This window comes from Umbelopsis ramanniana, assembly GCF_025399195.1.
Source record: "Umbelopsis ramanniana AG unplaced genomic scaffold K450scaffold_63, whole genome shotgun sequence".
NCBI classification, from domain to species: Eukaryota; Fungi; Mucoromycota; class Umbelopsidomycetes; order Umbelopsidales; family Umbelopsidaceae; genus Umbelopsis; species Umbelopsis ramanniana.
In genome coordinates this window covers 107,555-130,457 of record NW_026252149.1, presented here as the reverse complement: position 1 = coordinate 130,457, position 22,903 = coordinate 107,555, and the positions used below count along the sequence as shown (strand labels likewise).

Sequence of the window (22,903 nt, the reverse complement as noted above, 5' to 3'; positions counted from 1 at the left end):
AGGGTCCTATAGATGTACATAGGTGAATTTTGAAAAAAATAAAAGACAAGATGATGAAATCAAAAGAGACTTTCAGGTTAGTGATAGGTTCTCACATCACAATGAACACACACTGGGACCACCCATCACAGCAGAAAATAACCCCCCATCCATCAACACAGCAGAAAAGATTCACAAACATACATCGCCATCGTCATTTGCAAAAGTACGCCACTCGGATCGTGTGTCAATGATGCGATCACCGAGCACAAGTCCACAATCGCCACATACCAGATCACCAGAAGCGAATTCTTCAACGATATTAGGTGGAATCTTTCTGCAATCAGGACAAATGACTTTGACGTTCAAGTTGGGCATTGGCTGTGGTGGTTGCGCGGTGGCATCCTTTGGCTGAGGATCTCTCAGTGGGAAGGGAATTCCAGGTGCCATGGTGAAAGGGTGTTTATAAGTACAGAAAGAAAGGTAGGGCAATGAACGACAGAGTCTGATCAAAGAGATATATGGATGGCCAAGCCAATGGGTGAATCTCGAAAGGGAGATGACAAAGAAATGTCTTGAGCAAGCTGAGACCTCTCGCAGCCAACTGGTCTTCATATAAGCCACGAGAGGTCATATGATGAGCTGCGTCAGCATAAAACAAAGCTAGAATTTTCCACCTCAAATGACTGGCTGCAAACTTTTTTTTTTTCAATGGCAACTGGTTTAGAGAAAAAAGCAGTCCTCTAACAGCTTGACTGAACCATGTTCAAACGTGCAAAGAAGGAATTAGCCAAGCAGACCATCGCAACTGAAGAGTTTGCTGCGAGTGATGACGAGGAGCAGTATCTTGGTGCTTCGTCCGATTCAGACATGGACGATGATCTGGACAATGTTGGTGGTCTTGACTCTGACGTCGACGAAGACGACGATATTGAAGACAGCGTTGACCTGAAGGAACTTATTCGACAAAAGGCAGAGGAGTCAGGTGAAGATGACCTTGATTTGGACGACGAAGAAGCTCTTAAGAAGTTGATTGAGGAAGAAGGTCTTGCTGATTTGGATGACCTGGAAGACTTGGAAGACGAAGGCAGTGAGAACGACGAAGAAGAGGACGGCGATGAAGAGGGTCAAGATTCTGCGGAAGAAGAAGGAGACGCCGAAGAAGATGCAGAAGGGTCAGCCGCCGAAGAAGAGGATGAAGGCGACATGATCTATTCCTGCAAAATCTGCCCTCACCGAATACTAAAGAATGAAAAGGCTGTTGAAGTCCATTTACAAGGAAAGGTAATGTCGTACGGCGGTGTATGGAAAAATAGACACCATCCGAATCTAACCCTAGTTTGATGTCTAGGAACATAACAGAAGATTACGGTATCTCCAAAAACAAGGTGTGGAAGAAGTTGAACCGGCCAAACCAGCTGGAGCCAAGAAGGCTAAGAAGAAGGAAGAGATGGCCAAGCGTAAAGAAGAAAAGAAAGAAGAAAAACGATTAGTAAGTAGTCCATGGGTCGGAATATTGCCTTTCTCAGTGTATGGTATTTACCAAGCTATGTGTCTACAGAAAGAAAAAGAGCGTCGCAAGGCATTGAAGCGAAAAAGATGGGAGAAGAACCAGCCAGCTGAGAACGGATCTAACAAGAAGCAGCGAGCTGCGCAAACTGGAAAGGCAAAGAAGTAGTAGATAGAACAGCTGGCTGTATGACAGAGCAAGTTCTCGTGATACCAATAGAAATGAAGCATAGCATGATTAAAAAAAAAGTACGTTACAATCGAACTTCGTTGCAGTGGCTTGCAAGCCATCGGCTTTTCGATGTAGTGGGATGAGCTCAGCCTCTTGGTCCGAGGTTGTACAAATCCACCGCACCAGTTGTACCGGGACCGCACATGAGCTGGACCTTACTAACTCTCGGATAAGTTTAGCTCATGCGCGCAGACCCCAACCGCTGTAAGTAGCAAATGACCCGGCTGACATGCATACAAGGTGGGAATCCCTTCAATGAAATCCACCAAGAAGTCTGACTTGTCTTCAGTAAAACGATGAAATTGGAAGCGGATCGATCGTGTGCTGATCAGCCAGTACAGCGTTGCTGTAACAGCATGCTGGCATGCACAAGATGGTTGGTCTTGTCCGTCTCACCAAATGGACGCGGAGTACTCCTCCGTTCTTCCGGCTTTTTAAGTGTATCGATGGTAACCAGCTGACAAGCCAAGGATGATGAAATCGAGTGACGCTTGCGCTAGAGCCATCCATTGCTGTTTTTAGTCATGCACCTTAAAAAAAAATTGCTATGTTATCATGTTCCCATAGCGTTTTATCTCTATCCACCGTTCTTGCTTCATGATGACCGATGGTCACACATAGAATGTGATTCATTACTATATTTTCACTGGGGCACATCAGGATCGCCGTCGAACAGCGATTATGTGCAACCTTAGTCAAGCAGCTTAGAACGAACGGCAGATCTGGCCCCTTGCATTGCACACAGGGGATGATCTGTGTTTACCAACGTGAAGAAAAAAAAAAACCGACAGTCTTGTAGAGAAAAGAACGATATTGGGGGGAAGGAGAGATTTTTTGACAGTGTTGAGTAGAGAGTAAGCATCTTCCATTGCTTTAGTATGATTTGAAACATTGGGCCAGCATCGACGACGCGAGGCTCAAGCGTGAAAATGAAACCTTGCCCGCCATTTTTTGGAGGGAAAAAGCGTGGCACACCCAAAAGAAAATGCCACGGGTTTCGGAAGCAGCGGAAGCACTCCGTCTTGGCATGTCTTCTTGCACTACGGCCCTTCAAGAAAAGTGGGCCGAGGTCGATGGACATGGATGCACCACGTATGCTTCCGTGGCATGGATTCATGGACACGACTTCCCTTCAAAACTTGCGATGCTGGTGGTGGGTGGAGATATCCAATCTCCTATTTGGGGGCCTCCCGCTTTGGGTACAACGGTACCTATTATGGGACCGAAGAACCCATCCACCCCGCCGCTTCTGTCGTTTCTCTCTTTCGCTCTGTGGACGCGAGGACATCCGAACCCCTCTGCTTCTCATTGCCCTGCATTTTTTAATAGAAGCCAGCCAATAAAATGAAAACCACTTCTATCGTGCAAAAGTGGAACAAAGTGCTGCTCGGGAATTCGGGGGGGGGAGACGGACGATCCATCGCTTACTGGGATGACTTTTTATTTACGTTACTCCAAACGTACGCCTCTCGCTAGGACTGACTGCCTTTTTCCACTCCCCCCCTCCTCTGCAACCCAATCGCTTATAAAAGCCCGTGCTTTCTCCAAAAAAATACGTCGTCTCAGCTTTTCTTCTCCTCTTTCTACTTTCCTCATGACGAAACGTCGTAATTCCATCGCAGAGTTCTCGTTCCAACTCTCAGATATCCCAACGCACTATTGTCCTAGCGATAATGGAAGTATCTATAATACCAGCAATGATGCTGAATCAGTATGCTATTTGAGACAGTCTCAAGACCATGATAGCCGGGAGGAGGTCGTACCTGACCTAATTTCAAACTCCATCCTTGCACACCATCATCACAAGAAGAACCGCGCCACACCTTCGTCGCCGCCGCAGCCTTTGGTAAAGAAGTTCCCTCATCGTTCGTTATCGGACTCGGTGCTGGTGGTCAAAGAAAAGACCAGCCTTCCCTCCAAGATTATTCCCTCCTGGAAGCCAGCCAGCCATGATGAGAAGCCGCCGTACTCCTATGCTACACTGATTGCTTATGCCATCTTGACCAGTCCTGATCGTAAGCTGCCCCTGAGTGATATCTACATGACTATCTCGGGCCACTTCCCCTACTATGTCCTTGGCGACAATGGCTGGCAGGTGAGACTTTTTTTTATTTTTTATTTTTTTGGACCATGCAATGATGTTTGATACTCCGAAATGAAGTGAGCCATGATCCATTAACTGCTATCCTAACCCACAGAACTCCATTCGTCACAATCTGTCATTGAACAAGTCGTTTATTAAACTGGATCGTAAACCGTCTGATGCTAGACCAGGAAAGGGCAGCTATTGGACTCTTCAAGCTGGTCATGAACATGGTTTCATCGATTCCTTAACCAGACCCGGTGGCCCATTACGCAAACAGACCGTCAATGTGGGAAAACGTACCCTCTCTAATAATATCAAACACCCTGCCAACCACCAACAAAATCATCATTGTGAAAACCTGTTAATAATGGGACCTCAAGATTTTGAGAAATGCTCAAAGCCAACGCATTCTATTACCACGTCGTTGACCAGTTCCGAGCCCGTGTCGTTACCACCTACCGCTCACGTGCGAACGTCCAGCACGACATCATCGGCGGCCAACTCCTCCTCCATGATTACTATATTCCGTATGGCCCCAATGGTGAATGACGCATATAGACCAAGATCGTCAATGAGTCGTGTGCAGAAAAAACCCTTCACAGGTACCACCAAATCGGTTCTCCGAAAACGACGTCGTGCTCACAAACACGAAGACCATGATTCTGATTGTGATAGTGGTGTCGACGTGGGGAACGAGTTTGTCCCTGAAAAACTGTTGGACGATGCACACAAGAAGCTAACCTCTGGCTTGGTCGATGCCTCATTACCTTACCTTATGCTGCCCTCCCACGACTTGATCTTAGCCGATCCAGACTTGAGCTATCTAGCGGATTGTGATTCTCCGACCACACTGTCGTCATTTTTAGACGAACCTGCTTCCTCACCTGGAGGGTCCTTCTTTTCCCCTGACCAAGGAGGTGAATTCGAAGAGAATCTGTTGTTAACCCAATCGTCCTCCCTCTACTCACAAGAAGAAGAGGCTCAATGGACCAATGACTATTTGACTTGGTAGAGTCATCCCAATCGATACCATTACCCTGTGCTTGCATATACCCCCCACCCCCCAATTGAAATTTCGTCACTGTCACCCATTTTGTGTAATAAGCCATGCCTGCCCTAACCTCACCTGCTCTACCCTAACCTGACCTATGCTACTATTCTTGTACCTTTTTTCTCTTTTATGTATAGTCGTTTTGTATGTAACATCCTCCCACCGCTTTGTGCCATAAGACCGTTTTTTCTTTTCAAATCATATGTATAAAAAACAAAGACGCTGTTATTTATTATATTGGTGAAGGGGCTTTTATTTTTACCATGACACGGTTTTTTTTTGGACGCTATTCCTTGGATTCCATTGAATGGATATCCAGAGCGAAGAGGGCTGGACATCTAGCCGACTGATATCACCGGCTGGAGATTAAACTTGTTTTACCGTTAGGCTACCCTAGGTGTATCTCGAGTTTCACCACCTGTTTGAGGTGACGCCTCTCTTCCCACCCCAGATTATACGATCGGGCGAACCGCATGAAACAATGGCGCGGACTGGCGCGCATGTACAACCCACCAGCTAAGGTCACCTTACTAGTAAAATGAAACACAGAGAGCATGTAATAGATGAAATTGCCTGAGCGGTTTAGAAAATGCAACAATACAAGAAAGAAAACATGAGCTGATTATGTACAATTGGTTGGAGGAGGGAAAAAAATTAAGCGATGGCATATTAATATATAATGGGGGGGGGTGCTTTATCGTTGATGGCCATGTTCTAGTTGGTCGCCCATGGAGTGTAACGTGATTGGATAGCTGTTTCTATGTGAAGAGATGGGCGAATAATTATCAGAGCTATATGCACTGTCATGGAGCATTTGGCGCTTGTTTCTCAATCGATTGCTATGCGAAACCGTATATTCCGAAAGGGGCGGACTATGATCCACCATATAATGTTGAATATAATCTGTCAGCTCGTCATCGTCTTCTCTCAAATGGACGGCCTTGGGTGAAGGCAAAGGAAGGAGTTCGGAGACAGCTTGTAATAATTCATCCTGAGAGATTCTCAAGTTGTACTCCTGTGAAAAAAAATAGGTGGGTGAGTGAGTTGAACTCCTGCGCATTTTTTTTCACACCCGTATCACCTTTTTTCTCACGAACCAATGTTCTAGTACTTACCAAAAGCAACAAGAGTTGTTTTTCCATCAGATTAATCTCAGGCACAGAAAAGATAACGGCATAGCGTGCCCAGTGCTTGTTCTTAGGTGAAGTATCGTTCAAATACTTGGAGGTGACAATTAACGTTGCCAAGAAAATACGATGGCACGTGCACGCTAAGCCTTTAGCAACGGCCACCAATTTCCGTTGTAAACGAGCTGTATACACCAACGAAGCCAGCAGCGTGCCGGTTTGCACATTCGATCGCTTGACAACATAGCGAATGAATTCTTCCAATGGCGGTATGTCTATTTGATAGGAGCTGGTGGTGGCCGCTGTGGATGTCTGATAATCATTGACCGACGGTGTAGCGGGGGGTGAAGGGAGGAGTTGCTCAGGGCTGAGTTTGGTACGTTGTATTTTTGACGTAGGTGCAGTCTCATGAACGATGGATTTCTTTGCTGCTACAAAGGGTTGTGGTTGGCAATCGATGACGGTGGCGGCATGGGTAGTGACGAGAGCTAAGTAAAATGAGGTAAAGTTCAGTTTTCAACAAAGACGTACATGGCTGGCGCAGTCACTGGAAAATACATACCGAGCATGTCTGGAGTAATACATGATTTGACGAGATGATGAAGGGCTGCTATGCTCGCAGTTTCCAAGATATTTGGAAAGGCGGCCATGGAAGAAGTAAAAGAAGAAGGTGGACTGACCAAAAGAAAAGTGATATAAAGGGTGGGCGTAGGGATTATTTTTATATATAAAGGCGCGTGTAATTTAAGCAAGTTGAGTAACAATAACGTCGGTTTTGTGTTGTGTGGGTCAAAATAGGTCTCGGACGGAAATGGAGAACGAAAGCCCATTTTATTTTGAGAACATGTCTCCGCTTCCTCAACCGCATAATGCCGGAATACACCGATCAAACAACTTGTTCAGAGTAAGGTTGGTTGAAATTGGAATACGAGGGAAAATTATGGGTACATGGAGAATTTCCAGCAAGACATTTTTTTCTTTTTTATTTTTTTTATTACAGTATCGCGGAAGTCATACACCGATGCTAGCGACGTCAACATGATCGTTGTTTTATGGGAAAGAGGTGTAACAATGCTGGGCAGGCTGATCTGTGCGCCCGTCAACTTGGTATCTGGAGTATGTCATGTGCACGAGAGATAGCTGAACGTGGGCCCGAACACTTCGGATGCAACTTGATTATTCCGGACTGTTGTTTTAAAATACAGGCAAGGAAAACCGGCCTGCTTGCACTGAACGTGGTCATGGTGAATGGAAACATGCAGGGTGTCATTCCCAAAAGTCAGCATGGTTTATCACTATGACCTTGCGTAGTCCATACTTGCTACATTTGACCTTGCAACAACGTCCCTGGCTACTCAAGTTTTTCTCACAGGCTTACTTGCGCGGGAGAAGCCAAAATTGAAAAATAGTCTTTACGTCAGTCCAGGCACCAGAGTGGCGTGTCCACCTCCTCGGTTCGACTGCACCGCTTAGCTGGCAGCTTCCCTTCCTTTTCTATCTCCCCCCCCCCCCGATTGTTTACTCTGTACATTTCGTACTACTTTCCCTCATTCTAAATAGAAAAGGATGGGGGTTGGGCTATCCCAGTGAACGCAATGGACGGAACAAATGATTATATCACCTGCCTGCGAGATCATTCCACCTCAATCCGGCTATCATCAATGTACGACCAGCGTATCTCGGATAGCAGTGCATTTTGTAATATATTCTGTAGCTAGTGCCCTGAACGAAATAGGCCCCCATCCCATTTTTTTTTTATATTTGCAGAACGTGGTCCACATATCTTTTGGATACTGCTTTACGGTGGGCGAAAGGGTGCGCCTCAGAATGGCTAATTTCCTGATAAGGAGATGGCTGGCTCTACAGCGATCTCTCTTCACCAGCCAAAATGGTAAGATGGATAGGCTGATAAGGAAGGTCTCATCGTTGTATGAAAGGCGCTCGGAGCCAATCCACTTTTTTAGAAATCAGTGCTGTGCGTAGTAGAGTTGGAGAAGTTCCGCTCTAGAGAATTTTTTTGTAAAAGATCCTCGGAGTAACCTTGATAATGTCGTGGACCTTTTTTTCTATAACTTGAGCCTTCAACCCTTCATGACATGGTGTTCAGCGACTGCATGACTGGATGAGTTTGGTATACGTGGGATGGCCAGATGATGAGCACTGGAGTGCCTATAGGTTGGGTCTTTCTTTTGTTGTCACGGGCGGGCGGGGGTCAGTCATGGTGAAGCTGAGCAAAAGGGAAAAAAAAAAACCATGTAGACGATCTGTACACTGATTTCAATGGATAAACCCCAATCATCCCATCCCGCGGACAACCTCAGTCAGAATCATTAACATCATCACCCATTGTTTACCTTGTAAACAATAAGAAACTCAAACAAAAATAAATGCATAGTCGCCTTTTCGATTTGGAACAGACATTTGTTGTATAGAAAGTTTTTTATTATTATTTCTGTTTTTCTTTGGGTGGTTTGTGTTTGGTTTGACATCCCAACGTTATCTATACTAAAATATAAAGAAATAGGAGTCCGCGGCACTATGTACATTCAACCGGGTCGATCCAAGGCATTAGCCACTTCAATTGGCTTCCTCCCCGTGCTTAACCATCATGGACATAATTTCGTAGATAAGGTCGGCGGCCAGGATGGATGTGATTTGGGCAGGGTTGTCATAGGGAGGGGAAACCTCAACGACGTCAGCGCCGACGAGTTGGTAATCCCTCAAGCTGCGGATGATGCGACGCATTTCTCGCACCAGGAAACCTCCAGACTCAATGGTGCCGGTTCCAGGAGCAGCACTTGGGTCTACAACATCAATATCAATAGAGAGGTAGACAAGAGCGTCGTTCTTATCACCAAGAATTTCCTTCATACGGGCGATGATGCCATCCACACCAATATCGAAAATGTCGTTCGCCTTGATAATGCGGAAACCTAACGCCTCGTCTTTGGCGAAATCGTCTTCTTCATAAAGGGATGACCGAATACCAACATGCATAGAAGTTCCATTGGCAATGAGACCCTCTCTAGCTGCATGATACAATGGGTTTCCATGGTTGAAAAGTGACGGTGGTTTGATTCCATATGCTTCTGGAGACCTGTGATCGATGATGACTTTAGCTGTTTGAACGAGATCTTTCGCCTCCAATGCCCAACTTACCAGGTATCAAGATGAGAGTCAAAGTGGATGACGCTGATGGGTCTACCATGTGCTTCAGCCATAGCACGCAAAACAGGCAACAACACAGTGTGATCGCCACCCAGAGTAACCAATTGAGGGATCTTGGGAACCGATTGACCAGGAACAAGAGGGCGGTTCAACAGATATTTGGTATATTGTTCGATCTGATTAATAGCCTGCAAGCTATCAAAAGGGGTAAACGGGATATCACCGCAATCCACCAACTTGGCCCAAGATCTAAAAGGGTTGACTCCGATCTCAGAATTGTAACCCTGTCATTCATGTCAGTTCATGGCCGTCCATCTGATCAGCTAGCTCCTTCCCATTCCTATCTTACCTTGGTGCGCATAGACCCCAAACGGATGCTAGAGGGACCAAATCGAGCTCCAGTTCGGAACGTAACGCCAATATCATAAGGTACACCCATCACGGCAATATCATAGTCTTCAGCCACATTCTCTTCCCAGCATTGAACGTACGGCAGGTGGGCAAAGGTAGAGATACCAGCGAACGAGGGGACATACGAATCTTTTTCCAACACCGGACGCTTGCTATTGACGGCAAATGGATCAGCTTGAGAGTTTTGCTGATAAGCAACTTGATGAGCGTCTGCCTTGATAAGGCACAAGCTGGCCAAGGCAATGGATACGATTGAATATGAGAACATGAGAGAGGGAGGGAGGATGATTGAGCCATTGGGGAGTTTTTTTTACTTATGGTTGTTGGATTGAGGGAATGATAGGCTGTGAAGGGTTCTCACGGTGCTATCATTACTACTTTGTAATTCCATTGGTTATTGCTTTGTCCGCGGCGCTTCAATGGTATCAAGCTCTGACAAATTGCTCACGCCGTTCATTTACTTCAAACTGTATTAATACACTCTCATGCTTGTTGCATCGACGGTCATCTTATATTCACTTTATATAGAAAAATTCATTCTTGGCCTGTACGTTTACACAAAAATTCACAACAGTATTCATTCAAATAGGCCCTTCATTATCAAACAGACATTTTGATGGGATTTTATTTTATTTTGTTCTTTATTTTCATTTTGTTATTGATCTGATTGTCTGCTTTGTACAGCATGAACTTATTGCCATGAGGTATTCTGAGGCAGTGACATCCTTACATTCCATTTGTCATAAGAACACTAGCCTTCTGTACTATGCTATGCTATCCTTATCGTACGTTCGCTCGTCCGTTGGGGCACTTGTTGGCATAATGACCTTGCTGTCCACACTTGAAGCATGTAACTTCTTCTAATGGTCTTCGTACAAAGTTACCACCGCCACCACCAGGTGGTCCAGCGTTGTTGCTGTGATTGAAGCGTTGCTGTTGTTGCGGTGCCTGGTCGCCTCGTGTGAATGGAACGCGCGGAGGTTGTTGCTGTTGTTCAGGTGCCATGTCGTCCATTCGGTCGTCGTTGTGCATGACAGGTAATTCGTATCGAGGATGGCCATTTGGACAGTTTAAGCCAAGCGGACAGAAACCCGTCAGATAATTCTGGCAGATCAACTTTCGAACATGTTTATTTCGGCAATTAGGTCCTAAAATCGATGGCAATGATATTAGTATGGACGGCAGCGTTATTAAACCAAAAAACTGTTCCGTTCAACTTACCATGTTTGCAGAAACCTCGAGCATACCATGGGCACTCCTTGACTTTGCTCTCTGGGTCGATATGCTGATATTGACACTCATCACCGTTGCAGCACTCTCCGTACTTGGAATAAAACCAGCACTCTGGCATCTTCTTCATATTGAATACGTGCAAAAATTCACAGTGTTCGCCCTTTTTACATAATCCACGCAACCAGTGCTTGCAGACCACGGACTTTTCACGGTCACCCCGTGTATGTTTGTATTGACATGATGCACCTTTATGACACGTTCCTCGCAAAAAGTATTTACAAATGTTTTCGTCTACGAGTTGAATTGGGATTAGTCAGGGTTGTTCATAATGAGGTTGGTAAAGCATCATTACGAATGCTTACCTTCTTTCTTCTTGGGTTTATCTAAATCAAGTCCTAGTTCATTCTTAATGAATTCCTCAAAATCAAAAGTGAAGTTTCGGCATTCTGATGAATACAATGGTGAAAGGACAGCAGCCATGATGAATGGAATGCGTCCAAGATGGATTGATTGATCAGCAGTGCGTTTGATTCAATTTTATAATTTGGGAGAGTTTGTCTCAAAACTTCTGTGCCCAAAATTCAAACCCCGGTGTGGTAATAACGTTGCTGTGCGGTATTGGGCAGCCTCTCCATTGTCATTCATTCAATGCGAATCCATCATTTACAGCCTGCTAAATGGCTCTCACCATGGTCAGGTACGTCATTGCTCACTATTCTAACTTCAATCAAGCACTCTCTTATTCATTGCTGCTTCAGCTTTGGCCATGGCCATGGTTGCTTTAAACCTCGCCAATCTCTCGGTTTATGCACAGGAACAGGTTCAGGACACGCAAGAGGTACGGTATCTCGAACCCTCGATACATAGACCCGACCTCTTTTAACCCTCTTCATTTAGCAACCGCGCGAAACAGTAGACCCTGATCCATTGCGGTTAAAAGGGCAAGGCGGACAGGCGTTGTATGATTCGGCCATGTATCAGCTCCAGCTCATTGCTCAGAAACAACGAGAAAGAGAGGCTAACGTGCGAAAGTCTTCACAACTTCCGTTTGTTTCTGACATTTTACAAATTATCAGTGAGTTCTTGGGAGCTCCTTATTCATTGTCTAGCTCAGCTTATCGACCTTACCACCCCAAAGATGAACCTAGTTTCAGACACGACGCCCTCGCTCGGTCTTCCTCTGTAGACGCCAAGCTACAGCTGGCTGTGACTTTGCTTGAAGAAGCCGCTTCAGTTCATAGCCATGATGATGCTTTATTTGCGCTTGCCGATATGAATTTCGTGAGTCATCCTTGCTTTCTTTGCCATCTCTCACTGTCTCCCCACTCAGTCCCCTTCCATCTTTAGTATGCCAAATACAATCATCCCAGAAATTACACGGCAGCCTTTCAATATTACTCCACGCTGGCTTCGCGGACAGGCAATGCTACAGCCCAACAACACCTGGGCTTTATGTATGCTACAGGCATTGGCAACGCCGTAGAACGGGACCAAGCAAAGGCATTGATCTATCATACATTTGCATCGTTTGGCGGTGATGTGGGTGCAAGTCTCACTCTTGGCTATCGATACCTCATGGGCATTGGAACCGAACAATCTTGTGCAGACGCACTGTATTACTATCGAGAAGTGGCTGACAAAGGTGCGTATGGCATGGCAGGGATGGAAAGGCAACCGTCGCCCGGGCATTCAGCCAGAGAGCCATTCAAGTCTTCGTGGAATTCCATCCTATTGTAGCACTCACTGAACCTCTTTACATCTAGTTATGGAACATTACCGAGAAGGACCACCGGGTGGGCCACCGTTGAGACTGACGAAATTACCCATCTGGGATGATAAAGGCGGGCTTTTCGGTTCCAAGGCAAGTTCCATGACCAGCTCCAAAAAACAAGATGGTGTCAGCTTGGACGAAATTCTTCACATGTATCACACCAAAGCTGAGAATAGGAAGGATCCTCAAGCACAGGTAAGCTATTTTCCATCTCATCCTCTCACTTGCTATCTGTCCTTACTTGCTCATTTTCCTGTAGATTGTTTTGGGACAAATTTACTATCAAGGTTCCAGCGTTGGAACTTCCATTGTTCAACGCAACATGAAAGCGGCGTTCAAATTCTTTAGCATGGTGACCAAACAGTTCTTTCCCGACAACGACGATACCAATGCACCGGAACTGCAGCCACAGGAAGCCAAACTCGCCGGAAAAGCAGCTGGTATGCTGGGGAGAATGTACAGACGAGGGGACGGCGTACAACCCAGCTTGGAGAAGGCCAAAATGTGGTTTATGCGCGGCACGCAATTGGATGATCCTGCTTCTGCCAATAGTTTAGGAGAGATGCTTTATACCGGCGCTCTTGGAAAACAGGTACGAGTGGAGCGACAGAGTGAAAAAAAAAAAAGAGGTTGGCCCGCATAGCACTCATACCTGACTTTCCCATAGGATTTGGTCAATGCCAGAGTTCTCTTCAAACAAGCAGCTGAATTGGAATACGATGAAGCACAGGTCAACTTGGCTACTCTGTACTTCAATACTGGCGAAATGACAGACGAGGCTATGGCATTGCTAAAAGCTGCCAGTCACAAGAAGAACCTGCGAGCCATGTACATGCTTGCTAATATCTATTCTTCCGAAGTATCCAATCAACAGTCTTGTGTCCTCGCAGTTACCGTAAGTGAGCCATTTTCTCATCTCGCTGTGGCATTGACTAATACCTGCTACTACAGTACTACAAGATGATGGTAGAGCGCGGTGACTGGTTATACTCCACGTTTGACGAAGCATACCATGCCTATATGCGGGATGATTATGATTCAGCTGTGTTGTATTACATGCTGGCTGCTGAGAAAGGGTTTGAGCTTGCGCAGTCGAATGTTGCATGGCTACTGGATGACCGTAAGTTCTTTTTTTGAATGCCTCATGACCCACACTCATTTTTTTTTTTAATTCATCTTTATCTATCAAGAACCATCACTTTTCAATCGAGTGCGCAATGTCACGGACGACATGGACAATCAAGCAGCCCAAGAGCATGCCTTAATCTATTGGACCAGAGCTGCCAATCAAAACAATGTCGAAGCTCGGGTCAAGATGGGCGATTGCTATTATCATGGTATTGGCACTTCGGTGGATTACGAAAAGGCCGCGTCATGCTATCAAGTGGCAGCTGAAATGGAACGGTCATCGCTAGCCATGTGGAACCTTGGCTGGATGTATGAGAACGGTATTGGCACCGTGCGTGATTTCCATTTGGCCAAGCGGTGGTACGATAGCTCGCTCCATTACAACCGTGAAGCGTATCTGGTGGTCAAGTTGTCATTGATCAAGCTGCATGCTCGATACTACTGGAATTATTTCTTTGGCCGAGATGTCGGGCGTCCCCTCTCATCGGGCGATGATGCCGACTCCTCCGAAGATGAACAGTTCACTAGTTGGACGGCTTGGTGGACCAAAGCCATCAAAAAGAAAAACAATGAGATCCAGCGGAAGGTCATGGACGACAATCGGCCGGAATGGGATATCGGCGATGAAGGAGAGCATTTAGCGCGGCAATACGATCGGCATCGACGACAGAATGAAATTGACGAAGAAGATAGCTTGTATGAAGGTGGCAATGGCATAGACGACGAGGATTACTCTGAAGAAGATGAATTAGTGGAAAGTTTGATGATTTTGGCGCTCTGTGTCCTGGTTGGATGGTTGGTGTATGTTCGCCAGTTTCGATTTCAAAACCCCATGCCTGCTGCTGCCCCAGCACCAGCACCTGAAGATGATGAAGACGATCGATAGACAGTGGCTTGATTTCTATAAAAAGTATATTAGTGGCAACCAGATGACGCGGACATACGTTTTGTCTCCCATACGCCACATGCCCATTTCATACCCAGCCCAGTAATAAAATTTTGCTTTTTTCAATTACTTTTCACATATCCCTTCCTTCCATATGACCCAACCCAGCTCGGCCGCCAAGGTAGCCATTATCGGCTCAGGGTTAGCTGGTCTAACTGCTGCTCATCTGTTGGCAAATGCATCGGTCGATGTTCATTTGTTCGAGAAAGCCTCCTCCCTGGGCATGGACGCTGCGTCCATCTCGGTGTCGACTGGCGTTGAGGAAAAGAATATACGAATCGACGTAAGTGCTTGACCCACTCCCTCCTTGACTTGATCCCTGACGCCTGACTGTTTCATGTGTGTATAGGTACCGATGCGATCGTTTATGTCAGGTTAGATCAAACTTGAGACGTCATATGTTGGATATGCGAGCTATTTTGTCTTAACATCATTTTACCGTGTAGGATATTATGATCGACTGACCAAAATGTATAAACACCTCAATATTTCCGTCAAGCGGGCCAACTTCAGCTTTGGCTGGTATACCATCCATTCGCCGTACAAAAGTGGCAGCGGCTATGATCCCATTCTCCTGAAGCCGCAAGATGTGCCTGAAAAGTCCCATACGTCCTCGTACCTGTTATACTCGGGCAGTCGATCCGTAGGCACCTTGTCTCGCTACACCAAGGCACGGCACTCCGTCTCCGGCTTTTTAATATGGCTGTATCACTCTACCATTGTTACACTTTCTTATTTCCAACTTCTCATCTTGGCGGCATGGCATCATACCCGAGGCAATCTCAGCAATGACCGACACCGCATGGCCAACATGACCCTGGGGCAGTGGTTTCAAAGCAACTATTTCCATTCATTTTTTGTCCTTCACGTGTTTGTCCCACTCTTTGCCGCTGTTTGCACCAATTCTTGGGCATCCATGCTCAGCTATCCCGCTGTTGACGTATTAGGTAAGAACAATCCAAGGAAGGGATCGATCGACTTGTCAGAGGCTATCAACCCCGGTAACGGTGATTAATGTTTGAATTTCATTGGGCGGTTAGAGTACATCGCCATGGGACTGTTTAATGAGTCGTATATTGTGGCACAAGGCGTAGAGGCGGTGGTAAGGCAGCTCATCGCACCTGTCAAGAATATTCATTTGGGGACGGAAATTGTCAGCATGGAGCCGGTGTTTATGGGCGAAGACGATCCTTTGATTCGCGTCATCGATGCCACTGGCCAGGCTTATGTGTTTGATCACATCGTATTTGCCACGCAGGGCAACCAAGCGCTCCAATTGATTCAACGGTACAGAGACACTGTGCTTGCACATCAAGGGGACAGCAAAACCGTTCAACGCATTGCCTGTCAACTTGAGGATCAAATGAGCACCCTCTCTCGATTCCAGTACGATACCTCTCTGGTCATCAACCACAAGGACACCGGTTTGTTACCACGAGATCGCTCGTCATGGAGAGCCCTTAACTTGGCCACCTTGGACAAGTCCATCAAACTAACTGATACAACTAACATCATTTCATACCCATACGATACCACCATGACCACGCATATCTTGAACATGACCCATACCGACATTGGTTCCGACACGGTTTACCTACAAACTACAAATCCAATTGCATCTCCCAAACCTGAGTCCATTCTCTCCATGTCATGGTTTCAAAGAGCCACCGTTACGCTTGACTCAAAGGAAGCACTGAAGGACTTGTTCTGCAGTTCTCCTTCCAACCCGCGTGAAAAGATTTTGGGTGATCGACAGGGCAAAGCTCGTCTGTGGTTCATTGGGTCATACGCATGGTCTGGCATTCCTTTGTTAGAAGGATGCGTAGTGAGCGCTGAGAAGGTTGTCGTTGAAGGCATTGGTCAACGCGAAGGAATCAAGGTGACTATTCCTTGGTAGAGCTCAGTGTAGTGTAGTTTTATAATCTTATTGTCATTTCCCTCTTGTCTCATGTATACACCTCCGCCCCCCACTCGGATACTTCATGCTCTGTTCGTGCTATCACAGTGGCCTCACAATTTCATTCTATAGATTTTCTTAGCCATATCTTCATTACCGAAACCACATAATTAGAAGAAATAAATGCAACTATGTATCATAATGCCGGCCGCTCGCTGTAATATGGCCTATGCTGTACCTACATCACATTGATCCCTCTCCAACGAAAGCGCTAACACGAATTAATGAGATTTCATTACCGTTCTGTCTAATAAATGCTTGCTAACCACCCTTTACAATGGGCAAAGAGTGTTTCATGTGTAGCTTAACGTCTATTCACGTGACACGGATCTCCACTGGGCAGCACTTATTTTTTTTCGGTCTTCGCAATCAACTCAGGTTTGCCTTCTTCATACCCTTTTGCTTGCAACATGGAAGACTCTGCACAAGAAATAAAACACCTTCCAGTGTTCTCCTTTCCACTCACTCCCACCTTATCTCTTACCATGACCCAGCAAAATAATACTCAAAACCACGGTACAACCGTATGGGACAGCTCACGAGTACTGGCGTATTATTTAATGGATTCTGTGAAGCGGTTAGTCAACGACGACTTTGGAACGAAAAAATGTATAGAGTTAGGTAGCGGCTGTGGTCTGGGAGGACTGGCTATGGCAGCTTGTGGCTATGATGTGGTGTTGACGGATCTACAAGAAGTCATCGACCGAGTGTTAGGCGAAAACGTACGTCGCAACCAGTGGGAAATTCGACAATGGATGGCGGAGGGAGCGTCCGTGGGTGTGCAGGTTCAAGACCCCAAAGCGAGAGTCACGGCGTTGGATTGGATCGACTTTTACAATCACCCCGAACGCATCAACGACTTTGATCCCCCATATTCTTACATCGTAGCAGCAGACTGTATATATAGCATGGATCTCATTGAGATATTCCTCACATGCATCTACCGATTAGCATCCCCCCTATCGACCATTCTTGTATCCCTTGAGCATCGAGATGATTTAGTGGTGAACCACTTTGTCTCGGAGGCTAAACGACTAGGATTTGAAATCAAACTTGTTCCTAAGAAGCTTCTTCGGCTTTCTGTAAATGAAGACGTAGAAATCTGGAAGCTCAAAAAGAAAAGAGTAAAATCCACGCCTGTCAAAGCTTGAAAACGGATGTTCATGGACGGTGGCTTAGCGATGATAGAAGGTGCTTTGACCGCCGAGAGGGAGCTTTTTTTTTTCTGGAAATTAAATTTTGGGAGACGCGAGACTAGCCAGACATTCGTTTTTTTTTAGCGTGGTGAAATCATGAACTTTGTGACAGACTCGACTGTGTAAGTAGAGCAAGAAGCCAGGCTGCAATTGATTCCACTACGTTGTCTGAACCTCCCCCCCCCTTTTTTTTTCTTGACCCAGCAGCAGCCAGAATCATACACAAGAACATGAATCATCTCAGTCTATGAATGTATCCTACGAACAACCTGTATATAATCAACCTATGGGCGAACAATTCACTGAGATCGACGCAATGCCTGTAGAGCATCCCGTTGTACAACCGTCAGCCATGCAGCCATCTTCCAGCATTCACCATGCTCAGCCTGGTCCAGACAACGCCATCGATAACCCGGCCATTTCCAAAGAACAATGGCAATGGTGTACCACCACACTCAAAAACCTCAAGAAAAACAAAAGTGCCGGCCCTTTTCTTGAACCTGTAGATATTGTCAAATTCAACATACCCCATTATCCTGACCTTATTAAGCATCCCATGGATCTCGGTACCGTTCAAACCAAGGTCAATGCTCGTCAGTACTCTAGCTTGGACCAGTTCATAGCCGACGTTCGACTCATATTTACGAACTGCTATACCTTCAATGGCGTTGATTCTCCCGTCTCCTTGATGGCGGCTGAAGTCGAGAAAGCCTTTGATCGAGCCGTGTACAAAAAGCCATCGGCTCCCGCTGTATGTAGTAGACTATCGTCAAACTTACCATTGACATCCACTCATCCTTTGTTCCCTTAGCCTGTCCCGCCGAAAAAAGTAGAAACCCCCGCACCAGCCAAGGTATCGAAAAAGGAGCCAAAAGACGCATCCACAGGGTTGTCGTCGGATGAACGAAAACGATGTCGAAAAGCATTAGATGAAATGAAAAAGCCAGCGCATAATGCCATTGCTTGGCCATTCCTTCTCCCTGTTGATCCGGTTGCTTGGAATATCGTCGGTTACTTTGACGTGGTCAAGCACCCTATGGATATTTCCACGGTTGAAAAGAAATTGAATGCCGGCGAGTACAAGAATGTAGCCGAGTTTGAGGCAGACGTACGACTCATTTTCCACAATTGCTACATTTTCAATACCCCCGACAATGAAGTTTACCAGATGGGTCAAGCGCTGGAAGCCGTGTTCAATGAGCGATGGAATAAGCAGGCTCCCTCCTCCGCCGAAGTCCCTGCTCCCGCTCCAAAGAAGGTCATGTCAGCCAAAGGTAAGTCTCACACCGGCCGTTACATACCTCTACTTTCATTCGAGAACCTGACCATCTGACTTCACTTGTGTGTATTCAGAGAAACGCATCGAGCAGCTGGAAGAACAATTGAGGCGGTTAAAGGAGCAATTGAATGAGCAGCAAGAAATCCAGGAAGCTGAGGAAGAAGAAGACGACGACGATGAATTTAAAGGTTAGCTTGCATGTTTTTGCCAATAGTTGCCGTGCGAAGTTCAGTCTCTGACTATACGGATAGTAGACTTCACCCCTGCTCCTTCCAAACGTGTGAGATCAACTTCTCGACGGTTGACGCAAGGTTCGGATGATGACACAGGTATGCTCCGAAGTTCTCAGTGTTTAGCCTTACCTTGTTGCTTATGGCTAATCATGGCATATAGCAGAATTTGTACCCAAGAAACGGCGAACGTCAAAGTCATTCCCCAGTGTAAAACAAGACGTATGTAACTTTAAACCAGCAGCAGCTGTTTAACTCTGACATCTAACCATCTTCATGTTGCTAGTTACAACTATCTCCACCACCGGCACAAGCTCCACAACCACCCAAACCCGTCATACCAGCGAACGCACCAGCATTATCCAAATCACCTCCTATTTCACTTGCATCCACTTCACTGTCTGGTAACCGTCCCAAGCTGGCATTGGGTGCGACCATATCAGGTCCTAGTCCTCCTCCCGAGAAAGACCAAGAGAAGAAGGTACGTGATGGGGTTGAGCTAGCATATTGTTGTATCTATACATTGCTGACGCACTTTTTAGCCGGAGATTGTGTTGCAGAACGAAGACAAGTGGTTGGCCTTGATGCGGGCGGATGGAGGATCCCAAGTTTCATCACACAACGCTGGACCTCCATCCGCCGGGGTTGACTCGACGTCACCCTCAGCAAACACATCGCCAGCGCAGGACAGTCAGAAGGTGGATCCACTGTGGCAGAAATTCCAAGAAGAGCGTCGGTTGCGAGAGGAGAATGAGCGAGAGGCTAGGGAACTGGTCAAACGAAAAGAGAAGGAGCGCAAAGAGGAAGAAATGAAGTTGATGGAGCAACTTGAAGCTGCCAAGAGGTCAGTTGCTATGTTAATTCCACTGCTGTGAGCCTTATACTTATCACTCTCCACCCTTTTTCTCGTTATGTTCAGAGCGAAAGAAGAAGCCGAACGAGAGAGACGAAGAGCATACCATCGTCAGCTTCAGGAACAAGCGGTAAGTTTTTTTTTTTTTTTTCCAAAAAAAAAAAAGAAAACCATACACTTGCTGTACGGCACACTGATACGCTTTGGGCTTCAGAAACTTTGGACAGTGGATTTGTATAAACAAAAGCGAACGATGGAACGGTTTGAAAGAGAGTGTTGGGCTGACAGCGAGTGGCGAGATGAAATGAAGCGACAGCAAGAAGCAGCCGAGTCAAGGCGGGTCATTATGCCTGCTTTCACGGTCAGTACCGGTTTGACCCTTGACCAAGTCAAACAAGCCATTCTTCACCATCGAGACCATTACGAGCAGCGTAAGCTTGAACACGGCGATGAACGCATTGTCGACATGGACATGGAATAGAACCCATACACTTGTATTATCACCCTTCTTTTTTGGTTTTAATCGTTTAATTATTCACAAAATCATAAAAAGAGAAAAATTGTAAAGCAAACCAACCACGGTACGAAAGGAAAAACACATCTACTCTTCATCAGACTCTTCGCTATCTTCAGCATTATCACGAAGCCACTTGATGAAAGGCTCCATCTGCTTCAAGAAAACATTCTTGCCTTGAGGCTTAATGCCCTTCTCTGACCAATAAACAATGGCGGTGTCAGACACGACATCCTCCTTGTACAAGAGCGTGACGATTTGACGATAGAACTTGGTTAACTTGGCGTTCTCGTAGCAGCTAAGTTGCACCTTTTGCAACAAGATGATCTCCGTCTTGGGTGAGTTGGAGAATGTTTCGAGAACAGAAACCCATTCCTAGTTTGCACATCAGTCAGTGTCCAGCATGAACAACACATAAATCGGTTTCATCCTATCTTACCTTCAAATAGCCCATCACCGTCTGCTCGATTTGATCTGGACGAGCATTGAGGAGATCAACACTGTCAATGATGGCGGTCCAGGTCATTTGAATGGCATCTTGTTCAGAGAGCCCGTTCTTGATTTCACCCTTGATGTAGGCAGTGAACTGAGAATCCATGTTAATAAAAATCTATTCAGAGTTAACAAGAATGCTATCAGGATGGCTTACCTCCTGTGGACTAGCTTCGTTATCGACCATCTCCTTCATATGATCTAAAATCTCATCCTTGTGAGAGTTGCGTTGATTTCTTTGATGGAATTCAACGAGAGGCTTCATGTCTTCAGCCTCAAAGTGGCGAGCAAGACATTCTTCGTCTCTCTTGTTAGGAGGGAAGAGGTCGATCAATCTGCTATCCAGGCCACAACTAATCAATGCACGACCAAGTTGTTCCATGGACTGATCAAGCAGAATAGCCTTGAAGGTAGCAGTGACAAACTGCAGAGAATGACCTACAGGGGACAGCATTAGAAACCGTAGATCCATTTAACTATATATCATGAAATGAAGAACTTACCATCCTTGACCAAATAATCCTTAAGAAGGGTCTTAAGAACCGACAAAGAGGCAAGCTGGGAGGTGATAAAGAAACCAACGGCGGTGGCCAGCTTGTTGTTCTCTTCAGGCGTCCATTTGTTGATATATTGGAGAATATTTTGCAGAGTCTCTTCAAAGGATCTTTGCAAATACTTGTAACGACGAATCAGTTTGTTAAACACTTCTACGTGTTTTCTAACATCATCGAGTTCGTCGGTTGCAGAAAAGATACTAAAAGGACTGCGTTCAGCATCTTCATCGATTACACCACCAGGTTCTAAAAACATTGGTTGGGGGTTTCAGTGAGTATAAGAACGGCAAATGATGTTTTTATCAACAGCCAATGAAAGACGTACCAAGGATACCACCAATGATAAGGATTTCAAACAAAGAGTCACTGTATTTTCTGTAATCAAGTGTGTTTCCAGCAACGTCAAGCTTTTGTGACAAGTCGTCGTAGTCGTTAGGTTTGGCTGCGTTGAGCGGTTTTAAAAAGGAATCTCTAAAAACTGGTGGCAAGCATGATTAGTCAACGCCCGTCCAATCTGAACCTGCGCTATGTTAGATGATCCACTTACTCTCAGGTTCGTGTTTGGCTTGGGCCTTTTGTACACTCTGATCAAAGGTGCCAAGAGGTGAGATCGGTGGTTGCAAAAAAAAAACTTCCCAATCCGCATAGTCGATCAACGTACCTTTCTTTGCTTTATTTTGACACCATGCAAGGCGGGTTTGGCGTTAGGTGCAGTTTGAGAAGTATTCATTAATCTGTGGAAGAACTCGCTTTTTGCTTGTCGATGCTTTTTTCCGAGTTCAATCAAAAAGCGAGAGGGAAAAAGAAACAAACGGTGAAGGAGAGGCTGAGTTGATGCCTTGTCCACCTTGCCCAGAAAGCAGTCATAGCTTCTCATGAGACGTCACCCATCGCCAAAGATCTTGAGTTTGATTACCCCAATATTCTCCAAGAAAGCTACTGTAGAGCCAATCATGGATGAACTTCTTGTTGTAGGCTAGCATAGGCATCGAGTTCTCGAAGATGTGTGCGCTCAATCATGAATTATGCCGTGAAAGAACCGATATCCTGCCATCAAATCTTGTCGTTATCCTATGCTCATCATTGCATATTCAAGTTTTGACGGCCCTTTTGCTAGATCACTTTGATCATGATGGGACTAGCCGTTCGATCTGTTAGATAGTGCAGTTCAGTCAAAGGAATGTTGG

At 45.7% G+C, this 22,903-nt stretch overlaps 11 protein-coding genes across 11 annotated transcripts; 6 read left to right on the top strand and 5 right to left on the bottom strand.

Moving 5' to 3' along the window:
• Window positions 1-694, bottom strand: K450DRAFT_256718 (uncharacterized protein). Its single transcript, XM_051591549.1, has one exon. It carries the CDS (start codon window positions 592-594, stop codon window positions 172-174), a length of 423 nt encoding a protein of 140 aa, XP_051441549.1. The 5' UTR covers window positions 595-694; the 3' UTR covers window positions 1-171.
• K450DRAFT_256715 (uncharacterized protein) lies at window positions 603-1,754 on the top strand. The gene is made up of 3 exons (XM_051591548.1): window positions 603-1,263; window positions 1,331-1,471; window positions 1,541-1,754. The coding sequence occupies exons 1-3, from the start codon at window positions 742-744 to the stop codon at window positions 1,655-1,657; spliced, it is 780 nt and encodes a 259-aa protein (XP_051441548.1). The 5' UTR covers window positions 603-741; the 3' UTR covers window positions 1,658-1,754.
• Window positions 1,755-3,677: 1,923 nt separating this feature from the next.
• On the top strand, window positions 3,678-4,017 carry K450DRAFT_154351 (uncharacterized protein; the record flags this gene model as incomplete). Its single annotated transcript, XM_051583960.1, has 2 exons — window positions 3,678-3,815; window positions 3,919-4,017. Coding segments are annotated over 2 exons (237 nt in total), but the record flags the coding sequence as incomplete, so codon positions are not given.
• A 1,356-nt stretch (window positions 4,018-5,373) lies between these two features.
• On the bottom strand, window positions 5,374-6,768 carry K450DRAFT_256707 (uncharacterized protein). Its single transcript, XM_051591547.1, has 3 exons — window positions 6,547-6,768; window positions 5,973-6,472; window positions 5,374-5,872 (listed from the first exon to the last, which is right to left on the bottom strand). Exons 1-3 carry the CDS (start codon window positions 6,632-6,634, stop codon window positions 5,552-5,554), a joined length of 909 nt encoding a protein of 302 aa, XP_051441546.1. The 5' UTR covers window positions 6,635-6,768; the 3' UTR covers window positions 5,374-5,551.
• Window positions 6,769-8,527: 1,759 nt separating this feature from the next.
• On the bottom strand, window positions 8,528-10,118 carry K450DRAFT_256703 (uncharacterized protein). The gene is made up of 3 exons (XM_051591546.1): window positions 9,502-10,118; window positions 9,144-9,436; window positions 8,528-9,081 (listed from the first exon to the last, which is right to left on the bottom strand). Exons 1-3 carry the CDS (start codon window positions 9,829-9,831, stop codon window positions 8,562-8,564), a joined length of 1,143 nt encoding a protein of 380 aa, XP_051441545.1. The 5' UTR covers window positions 9,832-10,118; the 3' UTR covers window positions 8,528-8,561.
• K450DRAFT_295539 (uncharacterized protein) lies at window positions 10,119-11,319 on the bottom strand. The gene is made up of 3 exons (XM_051593613.1): window positions 11,159-11,319; window positions 10,785-11,087; window positions 10,119-10,711 (listed from the first exon to the last, which is right to left on the bottom strand). The coding sequence occupies exons 1-3, from the start codon at window positions 11,274-11,276 to the stop codon at window positions 10,344-10,346; spliced, it is 789 nt and encodes a 262-aa protein (XP_051441544.1). The 5' UTR covers window positions 11,277-11,319; the 3' UTR covers window positions 10,119-10,343.
• Window positions 11,320-11,431: 112 nt separating this feature from the next.
• Window positions 11,432-14,721, top strand: K450DRAFT_256691 (uncharacterized protein). The gene is made up of 10 exons (XM_051591545.1): window positions 11,432-11,493; window positions 11,555-11,634; window positions 11,694-11,871; window positions 11,935-12,077; window positions 12,144-12,438; window positions 12,560-12,762; window positions 12,827-13,159; window positions 13,235-13,462; window positions 13,519-13,687; window positions 13,758-14,721. Exons 1-10 carry the CDS (start codon window positions 11,445-11,447, stop codon window positions 14,579-14,581), a joined length of 2,502 nt encoding a protein of 833 aa, XP_051441543.1. The 5' UTR covers window positions 11,432-11,444; the 3' UTR covers window positions 14,582-14,721.
• Window positions 14,722-14,726: 5 nt separating this feature from the next.
• K450DRAFT_256686 (uncharacterized protein) lies at window positions 14,727-16,740 on the top strand. The gene is made up of 4 exons (XM_051591544.1): window positions 14,727-14,924; window positions 14,991-15,015; window positions 15,088-15,588; window positions 15,682-16,740. Exons 1-4 carry the CDS (start codon window positions 14,736-14,738, stop codon window positions 16,536-16,538), a joined length of 1,572 nt encoding a protein of 523 aa, XP_051441542.1. The 5' UTR covers window positions 14,727-14,735; the 3' UTR covers window positions 16,539-16,740.
• A 254-nt stretch (window positions 16,741-16,994) lies between these two features.
• K450DRAFT_256683 (uncharacterized protein) lies at window positions 16,995-17,902 on the top strand. Its single transcript, XM_051591543.1, has one exon. It carries the CDS (start codon window positions 17,009-17,011, stop codon window positions 17,747-17,749), a length of 741 nt encoding a protein of 246 aa, XP_051441541.1. The 5' UTR covers window positions 16,995-17,008; the 3' UTR covers window positions 17,750-17,902.
• On the top strand, window positions 17,496-20,226 carry K450DRAFT_256679 (uncharacterized protein). The gene is made up of 8 exons (XM_051591542.1): window positions 17,496-17,916; window positions 18,002-18,545; window positions 18,606-19,068; window positions 19,148-19,261; window positions 19,328-19,402; window positions 19,470-19,525; window positions 19,590-19,784; window positions 19,846-20,226. The coding sequence occupies exons 1-8, from the start codon at window positions 17,891-17,893 to the stop codon at window positions 20,176-20,178; spliced, it is 1,806 nt and encodes a 601-aa protein (XP_051441540.1). The 5' UTR covers window positions 17,496-17,890; the 3' UTR covers window positions 20,179-20,226.
• Window positions 20,227-20,697: 471 nt separating this feature from the next.
• Window positions 20,698-22,536, bottom strand: K450DRAFT_256668 (uncharacterized protein). Its single transcript, XM_051591541.1, has 7 exons — window positions 22,378-22,536; window positions 22,264-22,300; window positions 22,042-22,194; window positions 21,666-21,962; window positions 21,320-21,600; window positions 21,110-21,256; window positions 20,698-21,045 (listed from the first exon to the last, which is right to left on the bottom strand). The coding sequence occupies exons 1-7, from the start codon at window positions 22,444-22,446 to the stop codon at window positions 20,758-20,760; spliced, it is 1,272 nt and encodes a 423-aa protein (XP_051441539.1). The 5' UTR covers window positions 22,447-22,536; the 3' UTR covers window positions 20,698-20,757.
• Window positions 22,537-22,903: the final 367 nt, after the last annotated feature.

What these genes read in the sequence shown, in the direction of transcription:
- K450DRAFT_256718 (XM_051591549.1), bottom strand. Translation starts at nt 594, where the DNA reads ATGAAGACCAGTTGGCTGCGAGAGGTCTCAGCTTGCTCAAGACATTTC.
- K450DRAFT_256715 (XM_051591548.1), top strand. Translation starts at nt 742, where the DNA reads ATGTTCAAACGTGCAAAGAAGGAATTAGCCAAGCAGACCATCGCAACT. An exon ending in AAGTCCATTTACAAGGAAAG is followed by an intron (nt 1,264 to 1,330) that starts GTAATGTCGTAC and finishes TTTGATGTCTAG; the next exon opens with GAACATAACAGAAGATTACG. An exon ending in AGAAAGAAGAAAAACGATTA is followed by an intron (nt 1,472 to 1,540) that starts GTAAGTAGTCCA and finishes ATGTGTCTACAG; the next exon opens with AAAGAAAAAGAGCGTCGCAA.
- K450DRAFT_256707 (XM_051591547.1), bottom strand. Translation starts at nt 6,634, where the DNA reads ATGGCCGCCTTTCCAAATATCTTGGAAACTGCGAGCATAGCAGCCCTT. An exon ending in TATTACTCCAGACATGCTCG is followed by an intron (nt 6,473 to 6,546) that starts GTATGTATTTTC and finishes CATTTTACTTAG; the next exon opens with CTCTCGTCACTACCCATGCC. An exon ending in AACAACTCTTGTTGCTTTTG is followed by an intron (nt 5,873 to 5,972) that starts GTAAGTACTAGA and finishes TTTTTTTCACAG; the next exon opens with GAGTACAACTTGAGAATCTC.
- K450DRAFT_256703 (XM_051591546.1), bottom strand. Translation starts at nt 9,831, where the DNA reads ATGTTCTCATATTCAATCGTATCCATTGCCTTGGCCAGCTTGTGCCTT. An exon ending in TGGGGTCTATGCGCACCAAG is followed by an intron (nt 9,437 to 9,501) that starts GTAAGATAGGAA and finishes CATGAATGACAG; the next exon opens with GGTTACAATTCTGAGATCGG. An exon ending in GACTCTCATCTTGATACCTG is followed by an intron (nt 9,082 to 9,143) that starts GTAAGTTGGGCA and finishes CATCGATCACAG; the next exon opens with GTCTCCAGAAGCATATGGAA.
- K450DRAFT_295539 (XM_051593613.1), bottom strand. Translation starts at nt 11,276, where the DNA reads ATGGCTGCTGTCCTTTCACCATTGTATTCATCAGAATGCCGAAACTTC. An exon ending in TAAACCCAAGAAGAAAGAAG is followed by an intron (nt 11,088 to 11,158) that starts GTAAGCATTCGT and finishes TTCAACTCGTAG; the next exon opens with ACGAAAACATTTGTAAATAC. An exon ending in TCGAGGTTTCTGCAAACATG is followed by an intron (nt 10,712 to 10,784) that starts GTAAGTTGAACG and finishes CATCGATTTTAG; the next exon opens with GACCTAATTGCCGAAATAAA.
- K450DRAFT_256691 (XM_051591545.1), top strand. Translation starts at nt 11,445, where the DNA reads ATGCGAATCCATCATTTACAGCCTGCTAAATGGCTCTCACCATGGTCA. An exon ending in CGCTTGCCGATATGAATTTC is followed by an intron (nt 12,078 to 12,143) that starts GTGAGTCATCCT and finishes TTCCATCTTTAG; the next exon opens with TATGCCAAATACAATCATCC. An exon ending in TCGAGAAGTGGCTGACAAAG is followed by an intron (nt 12,439 to 12,559) that starts GTGCGTATGGCA and finishes CTTTACATCTAG; the next exon opens with TTATGGAACATTACCGAGAA.
- K450DRAFT_256686 (XM_051591544.1), top strand. Translation starts at nt 14,736, where the DNA reads ATGACCCAACCCAGCTCGGCCGCCAAGGTAGCCATTATCGGCTCAGGG. An exon ending in AAAAGAATATACGAATCGAC is followed by an intron (nt 14,925 to 14,990) that starts GTAAGTGCTTGA and finishes ATGTGTGTATAG; the next exon opens with GTACCGATGCGATCGTTTAT. An exon ending in TCCCGCTGTTGACGTATTAG is followed by an intron (nt 15,589 to 15,681) that starts GTAAGAACAATC and finishes TTGGGCGGTTAG; the next exon opens with AGTACATCGCCATGGGACTG.
- K450DRAFT_256683 (XM_051591543.1), top strand. Translation starts at nt 17,009, where the DNA reads ATGGAAGACTCTGCACAAGAAATAAAACACCTTCCAGTGTTCTCCTTT.
- K450DRAFT_256679 (XM_051591542.1), top strand. Translation starts at nt 17,891, where the DNA reads ATGAACTTTGTGACAGACTCGACTGT. An exon ending in GAAGGTCATGTCAGCCAAAG is followed by an intron (nt 19,069 to 19,147) that starts GTAAGTCTCACA and finishes GTGTGTATTCAG; the next exon opens with AGAAACGCATCGAGCAGCTG. An exon ending in TCCCCAGTGTAAAACAAGAC is followed by an intron (nt 19,526 to 19,589) that starts GTATGTAACTTT and finishes TCATGTTGCTAG; the next exon opens with TTACAACTATCTCCACCACC.
- K450DRAFT_256668 (XM_051591541.1), bottom strand. Translation starts at nt 22,446, where the DNA reads ATGAATACTTCTCAAACTGCACCTAACGCCAAACCCGCCTTGCATGGT. An exon ending in GGATTATTTGGTCAAGGATG is followed by an intron (nt 21,601 to 21,665) that starts GTAAGTTCTTCA and finishes TGTCCCCTGTAG; the next exon opens with GTCATTCTCTGCAGTTTGTC. An exon ending in CGGTGATGGGCTATTTGAAG is followed by an intron (nt 21,046 to 21,109) that starts GTAAGATAGGAT and finishes TGTGCAAACTAG; the next exon opens with GAATGGGTTTCTGTTCTCGA.